This window comes from Seriola aureovittata, chromosome 19 (genome assembly GCF_021018895.1).
Source record: "Seriola aureovittata isolate HTS-2021-v1 ecotype China chromosome 19, ASM2101889v1, whole genome shotgun sequence".
Taxonomy (NCBI): Eukaryota; Metazoa; Chordata; class Actinopteri; order Carangiformes; family Carangidae; genus Seriola; species Seriola aureovittata.
Genome location: NC_079382.1, coordinates 3055993 through 3069230, shown reverse-complemented (window position 1 = coordinate 3069230; position 13238 = coordinate 3055993). Strand labels below are relative to the sequence as shown.

At 39.4% G+C, this 13238-nt stretch overlaps 1 protein-coding gene across 18 annotated transcripts in view; it reads left to right on the top strand.

The window, feature by feature from the left end:
- The window catches only part of afdna (afadin, adherens junction formation factor a), a 102317-nt gene that overhangs the window by 66824 nt on the left and 22255 nt on the right, over positions 1-13238 (top strand). For all 18 annotated transcript variants that reach the window (XM_056363501.1, XM_056363512.1, XM_056363513.1 and 15 more), the window contains 3 exons: positions 9783-9848; positions 9973-10046; positions 11996-12114. In XM_056363501.1, the coding sequence (XP_056219476.1) occupies positions 9783-9848; positions 9973-10046; positions 11996-12114 (259 nt within the window). The remainder of the gene's footprint in view (positions 1-9782; positions 9849-9972; positions 10047-11995; positions 12115-13238) is intronic.

The following is a 13238-nucleotide window of genomic DNA, read 5'->3' as shown; positions in this document are numbered from 1 at the left end:
GGAAGAGCGGGAAGGAATGACATACTGAGGAAACCTCCTTTCTCTGTTTATTTTAAAAGCTGTGTGGAGAACAGGCAGAGAAGAGTGTGTGTGTGTGTGTGGGATGGGAAAGGCAGGTAGAGAGAATTTTGTCAAATAGCTGCTTGAATTCTCGGTAAACTGGGCTGAGCTCTGTCCTGTTATATAACTCAGTGTGTGTGTGTGTCAGTGTCTGTCTGTGTGGGTGTGTGCATTCGTGTGCGTGCGTGAGTGTGTGTGTGTGTGTGTGTGTGTGGTATTTGCCCGGTGGAGCTGCAGCAGCGCTCCACCTCAGTCTGACCAGCCGGCGTCCCAGCCGACACTTCACCTCTGGATCTGCGCCTGGATTCACTGTTTCTTAACAAACACGCTGCAATTAGGAACTTGTGGAGGAATATTGCTGCGGTCAGGAACTTTTAAGGAATTTACTGCATCTTTTTAACCCCATACACTGGAATTTACTCAGCCTTTTAACTTTAAACAACATTTTGATAGGACTTCTAAATGCTTTTCCCATTTTAATTTTTTTCTTTTTTTTTTTACTAGACTTTTTTTTAAATGTGGCGCTCTACATTTCCACATTTTTTTTTTTTTTTTACGCCACGTTTCCATCTGTAAACAGTGATTTGAAACACTGATGTTAAGCTGAATGGATCACTGGCAGCTGGTGTAATTGGGAGGTTTTGGACTTGTTGCTGCAGGTTGAAGCGCTCACTGCAGGAAAAAAAAAAAAAAGAGTGTGCAGTTTGTGTGCGTGTGTCCCAGTCTGGACGTCCCAGTGTGAACTGGTGCGGACGACGCTAACAAGCAGCTGCAACATGTGGTTTTCTGTGGTCGGCCGGAGAGACCAGGTAACAGTGCTTTTATGATTGTGTGTGTGTGTGGACAGATGAACAGGAACTTCTTTTTCCTTTTACCTTTTTCCTTGATACTTCTGTAAGTTACTCGATCATCTCCACACATTGTTGTTATTTTTGAATGAGCTTAATATAAAAAGTGATTTGAAAGGTGTGAGTGTGTTCTCATGCACATGTCGGCCAGATTAAGGGAGTGTATGCTCATTTCTTGATCGGCCAGATTCCTCAGTATCTCCTTCATTGTGTGATTTTTGCACTCTGTCTCGGTTCACCTGCTGTAGCTGCTAACACACTGACTTCATTCAAAAGCATGGTGAGGTAGCAAGCAGCAGCAGCTGGTTGAATATTGAACACATGTGGGTGATAGTAGCCTGTCGTGGATTTACCCTGCAGTGTGACGGCCTTCTGGTTTGTCACTTTTCACTGTTTGCCTTCAGGGCCGTTCTGCTAATGGTTAAACTTAAGGTACACAAATGAAACGCAGATGGTAGAAACACAGAGAAATTTTGGTGTTGCAGTGTTTTATTCTCACTTGGCCAACATCAGTCTAGCTCTATGTTTAATGCCAGTTAAGTATAATGATAATAAGCATAAATGGCATTTTGTTGTTATTAGTCTCGTTATTCTGGGCTTAGAGCGGAGTAAATGGAGAGAGCCTTTTCTTCATTGATGGCATTAAAATCTTAAACTTGAAGAAACATCTCAATGCTGTTTCTTTGGGATCATTTTTGCCATTATGGAACAAAAAAACTCCTGTTTGGTGAGAACTTCAGTTTAAAGATAGCGGTATTGTCTCTCACGTTTGTTTAACCAGGTGGTCAAAGCAGTGGTTGCGTCATGTTAAATATGACAAACATTTCACACGTCACATTAATATTGTTTAAACCTTCGTCTCTCTGGAACAAATCAGTTGAAGAGTTTTCTCTGTGTTCAAAGCTGCCTATCAGTCAGACTCACATGTGTGTGTTTTCTGCTGGTATTGTGTTTGTCTTTCTTCTGGACAGCTGGAGTTGAGGAAACTCTTGGGCCTCCTCCTCCTCCTCCTCCTCCTCCTCCTCCTCCTCCTCCTCCCATGTTAGTGTGTTTACTCATTTATCTATTGCTGTTAAGTACAGAACATTCCCTCTGTTCAGATTTGAAACAACTAGAATATTTCAGTCTTCGATCCTCAGAGCAATGACAATGTTTTATACAAGAGAAAACTTGAATCCAAACTCCATTCAAAAATCTGGCAATTTACTTCTGCTTTGGTTATTGGCAAATTACCTCACATGATTGAGCAGCACTTAGGATACATATTGTGTATACAGTATATCGAATACACCAAGCAGCACTAAACAATTATTATTATTATTAAAACAATTTTTTTGATTAAAATACTCCTTTCATGCCTGCATTTATTGGCAGGTAGTCCTGCCTGGCGGATGAGAGATTATTGTGCAGAATTCACCGTCATTATGTCAAGTCATTATGCAGTCATGACCAGAGTGTGAATCGCTGTCTTGAACCAAGGACATGAATGACTCTGTTTCGGGAAAGTTCTGATCCTCTGCTGCATTCGTTCTGTGTGTTTCCACAGTGTGTGTTTGAAGTATTGGTTGTGGGTGTGCGTGCATGTTTGTTTGTGAGCTGATAGAATTGAACTACGTAGAAGTGGAACAATAGTATGAGAGAGTTACCCCCTGTGAGGGCTGGAACAATGGGAGGATGTACCACATGCGCGCACACACGCACACACGCACACGCTTTCCTGTTAAGCTGCAGACAGGAGGTGTTTACAAGGTGTGTCAAAGAGAACAGTTGTACATCTTGGCGCTCATTGTAAAGGCCACGGTCTATCTGTGGTGGATTTTGGCGGGTTAGTGTGGAAAAACAGGGACACATTCCCAGGAAGAAGAAGTGCACGTTGTCTTATGACTGGAGCTCAGGAGCCAAACTGTTGTCTTTACACACAGTGCAAACTATCATATCACAGGTTGCTTTGTGATGATTTAAACGTAGATGCTTACTTGAATGGTTCCTGAGGTTATCAGAGGACACTGGTACATAATGGCGGAAAAAACAGCTTTTGAATCCAGACATTCCATCATCTGTGTGCAGTGTTTCCCACACACAGGCTATCGCACTGATCATGTTTTGATCCATTATAACAAAGGGTGAGAGTCATGAATATTCATGAATTTTGTTAATTAACAGGACGGGACTGTGTGGACGCCATCCCAAAGAGCTGATAGTGGTGGAGCTGTTGGTACCAGACCAGGGCTTCTCTGAGTGTTGGAACGTTGGATTTATCTTTATTTACTCCCATTATCTCCTGAATCTAAACTTCTATGGTTCCCTGCGAGTTCAGTTGTTGCATAAATGTGGAGATGTGTTGACAGAAAGAGGAAGCCTTCCCAAGTATATTTTTGAATTGTGGGAAAACTATGTTTCCCTAGATTATAGTCGTCTCTTTCACTGGGATGGAGTGGCAAAAACAGAATGAATAATTAAATCCTATCAAGTATTCAGACTTTTATAAGAGGTGCTTTGTTGAAGCGTTTGTTTTGGGTGATGAAAAAGCTACAAAACATGCACCTTTTGAAGCAACAGACATCTCTGTGCATGTTCTTTAACCTTATTAGAAAGGAATTTATGTGTCTCCTTCACTCTGTTTCCATGTGTGGGAGGTTAACTTTTAAATTTTTTATATTCAATCTTAGTAACAACAGAGCACTTTTAAAATACTACATCACCAAAAGTAGATTTATCCTCCTCTCTGGCATGCATGAGGAAATGTAGAGCTTTTCTCGTCAGGGTTGGAGGTAGAAATGTATGACTGGGTGTGTGACTGCGTTGCTCCGAGCCTTGCTATTTGAAGTGTGTAAATGGCTGACCCGACAAATCTGCTGAGACAAATCTTTTTAAAAACGAAGAACACAACAATGTAATGAGGACAGTTCTGTGCAGGGTCCACCTGTAAAGTTCAGAGAAAAACATTTAATGTTAAAATGAATCATAAGTAAGAAAAGCATAAGTAACATACCTTATCCTATTTTTCTGCAACAAAATAATGCATCTTGCAATGTCACCTGAAACATCTGCAAATCAATAAGTAGTAATTAGTGGTGTAAATTTATTCACGCAACAGTCCTAATGACTAAAACACTGAATACTATCCCTGACTATTGTCTGAACTCAACCCTTTTGACACAAACATCCTAATTTTAGTCCTTGGAAAAAAGAAAATGGGTCATTTTTTAAAACCCCCTCTGTCTACTTCTGCTCCACCACACTGCTGTTGTCAGTTGTTGCTGATCACACATCCTCACAGCTTAAAGCCGGGTGGGGCTATATACTGCAGTTCAACTGAAGTCATGAAATTACAAAAGACTCCTAAATGTTTAAAAGTTGTCTTGTCCACACAGATGAAGCAAAATTAAAAAAAAAAAAAAAAAAAAAGAAGAAGAAGAAAAGAAAGATGAAGGGGATGTCAGTCTGTGCATGCCTGAGATGATGCCTGATCCTCCAAAATGACAGAAAATACCTGTGTGGGCGTATAAGGCCTTTGAACGCCTCCGGTTTTTTAAATAACCTCTCATGGATAAGTGGTTTATAACCTCAGAAAGGCTCCAGAAAGCAGGTTGACATGTGCTAACATTGTAAGCTGTAATCTTGGTGTGCTGCCAGCCCGCATCAGCACCACTTTCTGTCAGCGGTATTTCAGACACGCGTGTGACAGCTGCGCCGCTCTCCACTCTGCTGTAGATGTTAGTTTCTCAGCGTGAGTCAGACGCCGAGAAAAATGTCACATCACTCTGACTCTGATGTCCAGAGGAAAACAGTGATGGAAGTGTTTTATAATTCACATATTTTCCAAATTCAGGTTAATTTATTTACATGGTCTCTGTCTCAAGGACATTGCACAGAGAGTGTAGTACAGAGAGAGTGTTTCCCTAGTTCATTTATGATAATCATTTCATTAAAAATAATTCACCTCACCAGAGCTGAAACAATTGTTGATCAACAGAAAATTCATTGGCAACTATTTTGATATTTGATTAATCATTTGAGTTATTTTTCAAGCAAAATTTCACATGTGAGGATTTCTTAATTTTCTCTGTTATATATTATTGCAGTATGAATATTTTTGATAAAACAAGGCATTCGTCTTCAAACGTCATCTTGGGCTTGGGGAAACTGTGATGGACATGTTTCATCATTTTATTTAAGTATATAAGTAATTGATTAATTGAGAAAACAATCATCAGATTAATCAACCATGACAATAATCATTAGTTGCAGCCCTTCATCTCATGGAATATCAAGAAACATCACAAATGTGCAAACACTTTTCTAAATGAAATGTTTCTATACATCTATAATTATATTGCATTTAGCTGACCCTTGTATTTCAAGTGATTCCTGACATGACAGGGTGACAAAGTTTCCATTCAAGTACAAAGTGTACGGAGAGGTTCTTAAGTTGTTTTTAAAAGTCATGGCATTTCCATCAAGTCCATAGTGGGAAGCATGTTTGACAAAGCCTTCAGGCCACTCCACTCTAATACAGGTCTGGCAGCTTTAAGGTGCGCTTCATTTGTTGTGTCAGGGCTCTTTAAAGAACCATAGCTTTCCATTAAACCACAGTTAAACTGCCGGAGGTGTTCCAGCTGCTCTTAAAGGTTTCACTTATTTCTATAAACAGAGGCATGTACACGTTTCAAAAGGTGTGTTTTCATGTTGATCGGTTGACGATGTTTGTGACCTGCGACACATCTGGTTTCACTTTGACCCACACCCCAACATCAGCTACTAGTTTTAAAGCTTCATTACCGCAACAAACCGGCTGTGTGTATGTAGACGTGCACACGTTTCAACATGCTCATGTCTTTACAGTTAGCGTGACAGACAGTCTTTATGTTTTACATGGGTGACTGCACTTAGACAGTGGCATGTTGTACTGTGTCATGATCAGAGCTCCACACTCTAATGAAACTGACTGTTTGAGCTTTATTAAGATAACAATATCAATATTGATGATCAACAACACTGATAACCTCTCTCATGACCATTTCTACAGATGATATCTGCTGTAGATGAACCTGTTTGTGGCGTCAAACCTGGGTGCAGTAAAGAATGGAGTAGTTTCATTTTGGCAAACGTTGGCAAAGCAGTGATAAACATGTACCTCATTGATGCTTAAACAGCACATAATGGACGTCTCTAATTGCAAAATGCACCACAAGACCAGATGATCATTTTTTTTATGCTGCTATAAGATAAATATTCCAGACTCTCACAGATACAGGAGTTTTACAGTAGTTTTGAATTGGTCTGAAATTTTGTTTCAGGTTGTAATTAAGATCTCACAAAATCATTTTTGCGGCCCCAGATGATGCACAGGATAACTTATGATAGAAGTCGTGGCCCCTCTGAACCCCCTGAGACCCTGTTAACTTGTCAAAAGTCCCTCTTAATACCCTCAAGGGATTCAGGGAATTCCCACAAGTGTCTCTGGCGCCCCGATCCCCATTCTGGATAAGTGCCTGATGAAGCTGTGGCTCCATGCGAAACACAGGCTCTTTAATGTCTTCTGTAATGTACAACAGACATAAAAGAGTCAGAATGATTCACTGCTCTTCTCTCATCTTAATGTCACTCACAGGAAATTCGTGCCTGCATGAATCCAGCCTCATTATTACAGATACACACACATACAGAGAGAGAGAGCGAGAGAGAGAGAGAGTTGACCCATTGTGGGTCAAATAGTTTGAAAGCCTGATGTCTGTCTTTTTGCACTGGAGAAATTGGGACACAGATCTGCGGATGATGGACGACTTGGCAGATGCAGAATGAATTAATAAATAGATGAAGAACCCACAAAACTCAATGAGTCTTCAGTCAAAAAGTAAGTTAGATTTGTATGGATGCACTTTAGAAACAGTTTAATGATTGAAAGTGATCAGTTAAATCGCTTTGCACTGTAGCAGTAACAGGAAATGATACTTGTCTGAACTCCGGCCTTCAGTTTCTTGCTTTCACTTAGGCTCACAACACATTTGGTAGAAATATGTGCCACAGCGTGAAAGCTCAGGAATGTATTTGTTTCGTTTAGATGTGAGGGCAAAACAAAGCTCATTGTTATTTAAAAAGAGCTGATCGGTTTGAACCTATTTGAACTCTCGTCGTTATATTTTCCCGCTCATTGAAAAGTTGTTTCCTGCTGCAGGAAGACACCGATCACCACCGTGTACAGTCAACAGCTCTGTGCTCTGTAGGTGATTATTAAAACTGATGAGAAAATAACCATAAGCCTCTTATTATGAGTCAGTGTAAATGAAGTCATTTGAAATAAGAAAAGGTAAAAACTGCTCAGTGTTTGTGATACAAATTGTGTTTTAACATCTGATTACCACTAAAAATGTAATTTTTATCTTTGGAAATTTTCACCATGAGGTCTGATTAGTCGCTGCTCTTGAGCTTTTGATCACATGGCATAATTGTTTGAATTTCAAAAACTCAAAAACTTGTTTTCTCAACTTATGTTCCCAATTTGAATTATTTTCACCGTTTTATTTCTTTTTACTATGCAAAATATGTAGAGTATATTTTGAAAAATTACCAAAAATACAAAAAGCATTGGATTCAAATGTGATAGAACTGTCAGTAAATTCATGTACTTAATAAATTACCACAGGAACACGTATTAAATTACATTCTTTGTGATATTAAAAAGGTCTTTGGAACCATTGCAGAAACCCTGAACGTAAACATACAGTAACATTCATATTGTAATGTACAAAGAAATGCTCCTCTGTGAGGATTTGTTCATGAAATGTTCCTATTCTTCAGTTGTAGCTGGAACATGAAGAGACTCCTTTTGTTTGAGACTTTCCTGTGATGAAGCAGCTTCAAGTGTCGTTCTCTCATCTTATTGGATTCATATAGAACCGTCGTAGTTCTTGTTACCTGCAAATTAAAGTTATCTTCTACACCACAGATGATTAACAGTTATTAAATGTCACCTGCAAACAGTCAGAGCTGTTAACCGGAGTGTAACCCCTACCTGTGTTTTACAAGATGTGGCTTCCCTCGCACTCACAGTCTCTCTGTGCCACGTTGCCAGATCTGACAAATGGCAGCAATTAGGACTTTATAGACATGCTGTGATTCTTAGTGTCTAGTTAGTGCATTTACTCTCTAATCCTTTTCTGTGATGTTCCCTGTTGAAGCTTTGGTCTCTGTCTTAAACTGTATGTCCTTAAACCTGCCTTAAAAGTAGAAACAAGTCTGAAAATAATCAAGATGGGTTTCGTTGTCTTGTTTGCTCTTTGTAGCCTTCCCAACAGCAAAATAGGAGAGATTTCAAAAATATTTCTCCGCTTTCTGCTGTTGCACAAAGTCTGAAGATAAACATGTCAAGATGGTAAAGAAAGCGTGTGATACGTCTGATAACATGCCAGCACTCTGCTGCACTTTAAACCACCTCACCACTTCACAGAAAAACCACACACACAGTCAGCAGCTCAGGCTTGTATGTGTGTATTGACATTGACATTGCAGCGTGTTTGTTCTCCCTTTTTTCATCTGTATGTCAGTTCTTTGTTGCTCCGTAAAGAAAGGATTTGGTTTAAAGAAAATATTATGACATGAAATAAATCTCTACCGTTTCCAGTAGGAGATTTGATTGTTTCAGCAACAAACATTGATATAACAAGGAAAACTATAATATAAGCAGGGAAAGCGGACACAAAAACACTGGGGTGAATGTGTCTGGAGTGCTGCTGCTGCTCTACAGAAGTTGGAGTTTGACATGTTGGTGAACTTGTTGCCTCAGATAAAAGAGCTTGGGTGTTCAGAACAAGACAGTTTTGCAATCTAGCCCTGCTCTGTTCAGTGTCAACACTCTTGAAAAGCTTTGTGTAAAAGTGTTTTTAAATTCCTGATGGGGCTGGACTCCATCCTCTGTCTCAACAACTACAGACTCATGCTGGGGTTAGACCACATAACACCTAATGTCTTTTTAAATAAGATGAAGTGATCATGGTGCATGCCACACTGTTATTTGTATGATGACCAATCACAGCCGCAGAGAGACTTCTGGGATCAGGAATGTCAACCATCACGGTTTCACGGATCATATAATAGATGATTTGAAAATAATCCAGACGGGCTGTTTCCCCAGACGGACCAGTTAGAGCTTTATTAAAAGTAGCAGCAAAAAACTACAAGCATTGATAAGATCAACACATGTACAAATTGTTGTAAGTGCACATACTTAAATGACAACTCTTAAAGTGATGAATTTATAGATGATGATTTATAGTGATGCTTTTGTAGAAAACATTAAGCCCTCCTAGAAATCACTACGGAGACTTCAGAGTTTTTACTGAAAATGGCGTCATTAACAGAGATGGCCCCTACTTCCAACAAAAGATTGACTAACATGAACACACTCACATTTATTGGACTATTATTGTTTATTATTACTACTAATGAGCTGCTGGACTGTGTGTGTGTGTGTGTGTGTGTGTGTGTGTTAGAGTAATAGTAATGAGTAATAACTCAGTTACTTTCTCCAGCCATGTTTTAGCAGTGACTTCAAACATTAGCCCAGCCTTTTTTTTTTCTATTGTTTTCTTTGAAGTGTGTTGACTGCAAACAAACTGTAGCACAGTTACACAACAGCAGAACTGATCTAACGTGTTTGTGTGTATTTACCTTTGTCCTGAATAAAGTTACTCAAATGAATCGAAAATTAAAGTGATATTTAATAATTATAAATATTGTTTGTTGGTTTACACATTGCTTCACATACAGCTGGTTAATGTCTCTCTCTCGCTCTCTCTCTCTCTCTTTCTCTCTCTCTCTCTCTCTCTCTCTCTCTCTCTCTCTCTCTCTCTCACTCTCTCTCTCTCTCTCCAGGGTGCTGGTCAGGAGAAGTTGGGCATCTACATCAAGTCTGTTGTCAAAGGAGGAGCAGCTGACATGGTGAGTACAGAAGCTCAAACTGCAGCCATAACATAGAATTATGAGGAGGAACATAAACACAGTGACTCATTCTGTGGTGTGTGTGTGTGTGTGTGTGTGTGTGTGTGTGTTTGTGTTTGCACAGGATGGTCGATTGGCTGCAGGTGACCAGCTGTTAAGTGTGGACGGGCGCAGTCTGGTCGGCCTATCACAAGAGAGGTAAAAAAAACACTGCTGTATATTTTTATTCAAGGCCTCACAGCCCATAAATCATGTAATGTGATGCTAACTCTTGTGCTTCTTTCCATTTGTAAATTTGAAATAGGGAAATTCCCATTTGACAAATTAAGATTATAGTTAAACCATCACAAAATCCACTGATCCAGCTCAGACACACCAGGGAGGAAACGTGGGTGTTTTTCTCTTTATATGTTCAACCACCTACCGCACATTATTGACGTATTTATGGTTGTGCAGTGGTGAAACTCAATTTTTACTCTATTTTTGAGAATTGAAAACATTTGAAAAGTAAATTATCACGCAGCCGTGACATCAGATAACCACATCTTGGAAACCTCAGGCTTGACACATCCTGAGGTTCAGTTGTATCCCATTTGTCCTCGTAAAAACACAGAGTTTCCAACGTGTCTGGAACACACAGCACTAAGCAGAAAAAAGGGTGTGTGTGTGTGTGTGTGTGTGTGTGTGTGTGTGTGTTTTGGAAACAGCAGTGAAGTGCTCAGTGGCTAACGCCCCTTTCAGATTAATCTAGTTATTTCAGCATGAACAGGCTTGATGTTTGGTGTTATTGCTCAATCAGACTGGATTTACAAATAATTTGCTTAATTGCTTCAGCGTGCAGTTAGCATGTGAGATGGGTTTATCACACACGATCAGCTGATCACTGTTCAATGTTTGGCAGTAGTATCATCCTGTGGTCGTCTCCTCTCCTACTCCTTACAGGTTGCACACATCAGGTTGAGGTTTAAGTATGGAGAAAAAAAACAACTAAAGCTTGTGATATTTCCAAATGTGGATTTTACATTCCCAGAGTTCCATCCAATCAAACACACGGCTCATTTACCTCGTGTGATCTGCCCTTCAACTATTTAAAGGATTTGGATAAAGCTTGCTGCATACGAGCACGTGTGGCTGCTACAGGAAATAACATGGATACTCTGTGTGTGTGTGTGTGTGTGTGTGTGTGTGTGTGTGTGTGTGTGTGTGTGTGTGTGTGTGTGTGTGTGTGTGTGTGTGTGTGTGTGTGTGTGTGTGTGTGTGTGAGAGAGACACAAAGCAGGATTGTACCCAAATTAGAGTGAGTCTCTGGCAATGACAAGTATAATCCCTGCCCCCTCTGGGTCATAGTAAAGGTCTTCTAGTTTATTTTTCGTGATTTTGTTAGTAGTGCACTCACATTCAATATCTGTGGTAGAGATGAAATAATCAGCAGATGAACAGAAAATTTATTGGCAACCATTCTGATAATTGATTATTTGCTTGAGTCAGTTTTCAAGCATAAATGTCAAAACTTTCTCGTTCCAGCTTCTCAAATGTGATCATTTGCTGCTTTATATCATTGTAGATTAGATGCCTTTGAGTTTTGGACAGTTTGAAGATGTCACCTTGGAATCTGAGACATTGTGATAAACATTTTACTTTATATTCTAAAAGTAATGAGATAATTTGGAGATTTGCAGGTTAACAGATGATGAAAATAATCGATTGTTACTGTGACATTTTATACGTTTATACATGATGTTTGATAATTATGATTTATGTTTTGAGGTAGTAAACATCTACCGCTGTGAGGAAAGTTTCTGGTTTGGAGATTTTTTTATTTTATTAGATTTTATTCCATTTATTTAAAGCATTATGTTTGTGGGATTTTGCCTTCAGTGACAGTGTAGACACTGCTGTGCGGTTGAATTTAGTTACATTCTCATATTACCCACCATATCCAAGTAGTTCCTGTGGTTTATTATACTTCCTGATATTTATGATGGGCTTTCCTCCCAAAACTACCAGAGTGAACCACTCGTCAGTTTACATTTAATCTGGTTTATAAACTGGAGCTTCAGATCAGTGTTATCATCGAGCAGTTCTGTTACAAGTTTGACATTCATTTTCTCTCTCTCTCTCTCTCTCTCTCTCTCTCTGTGTTTCAGGGCGGCTGAGCTGATGACAAGGACGGGCTCAGTTGTAACTCTGGAGGTCGCCAAACAGGGAGCCATTTACCACGGACTGGCCACCCTCCTCAGCCAGCCGAGCCCCATGATGCAAAGAGGTGAACGCACACACACAAAAGTTTAGTATAGTGCAGTTTTACAGTTTCTACTTTTATCTATGACTATTCTGTCTGTTTTCCTCAGAATTCCTCAAACATTTTGTAAGAACTAAGTATCTTTGCACAGTCTATATTCAGCAGATTTTACAGTCTAGATGTGGTTCTGTTTTTAGTCTCTATCTTTCTTTCTGTCTTTCTTTCATGTGAACAGTGCTTAATGATCGTTTGTAGAGCTGTTGATAATTGCATAGTCCGTTGACAGAAAATTCATTTACAGACACTTGCTCTGACTTTGGTCATTGGTCATTTGGTCATTCTCTGATTTCAGCTTCTCAATTCAATTTCAATTAGATTTTCTGATTTCCTCTGATAGTTTTGGTTTGTGACAGTCAAACTAAACAGATAATTAAAACATGCCAACTTATGCTTTAAAAAATTAGTGGGTATTTTTTTATTTTTTACAACATTGGGATATTTTATAGACAAAACAAAGATCATTTAATTAAGAAAATAAGTTGCAGATGAATTAATAATGAAAACAGTCGTTAGTTGCAGCCCTAATCATTTCTTTTTCGTTGCACTGTCCACTTTTAATGTGTAGTGTACAATACATGTTATTACTACTACATATTAACATTAAAAAAGGCTTCAATTAAAAGTTTTAGGAATTCATACATTTTGCTTCTCAAACCTGCAGATTTCTACTGTTCAGACAGATTCTCCAAAGTTGTCATGAATGGACTATTGTTAGTTCCACTATTGGTTAATGTCAGTGATTTGGTGTTGTGGATGATGGAAGGGAAGCAGAGAAGAGAAGAGACTTGTCCAGACACTGTGTCCTTGTTGTCTTCTCTGTACTTACTGTGCAGTAAAAAAAACAGCTCACAGACTGGAGGATATAATGAGTGTTTGTGGCCAGAGCCAGCTATGTCTGTGTCTGTGTGTGTGAGTGTGTGTGTACATGAAAAGCTGCACATACACACACAGTTCGGGGTTTACTGCTTGTCTGGCTGCATGCTGGTCTTTGTCTGTTGGAATGTGACCCCAGACTCAAGGAAGTCTTCTGGCCCGGGCCGATCTGTGGTCCAGGATGACGCTAAGGGGTGTTTCTCCCAAATTCCCTC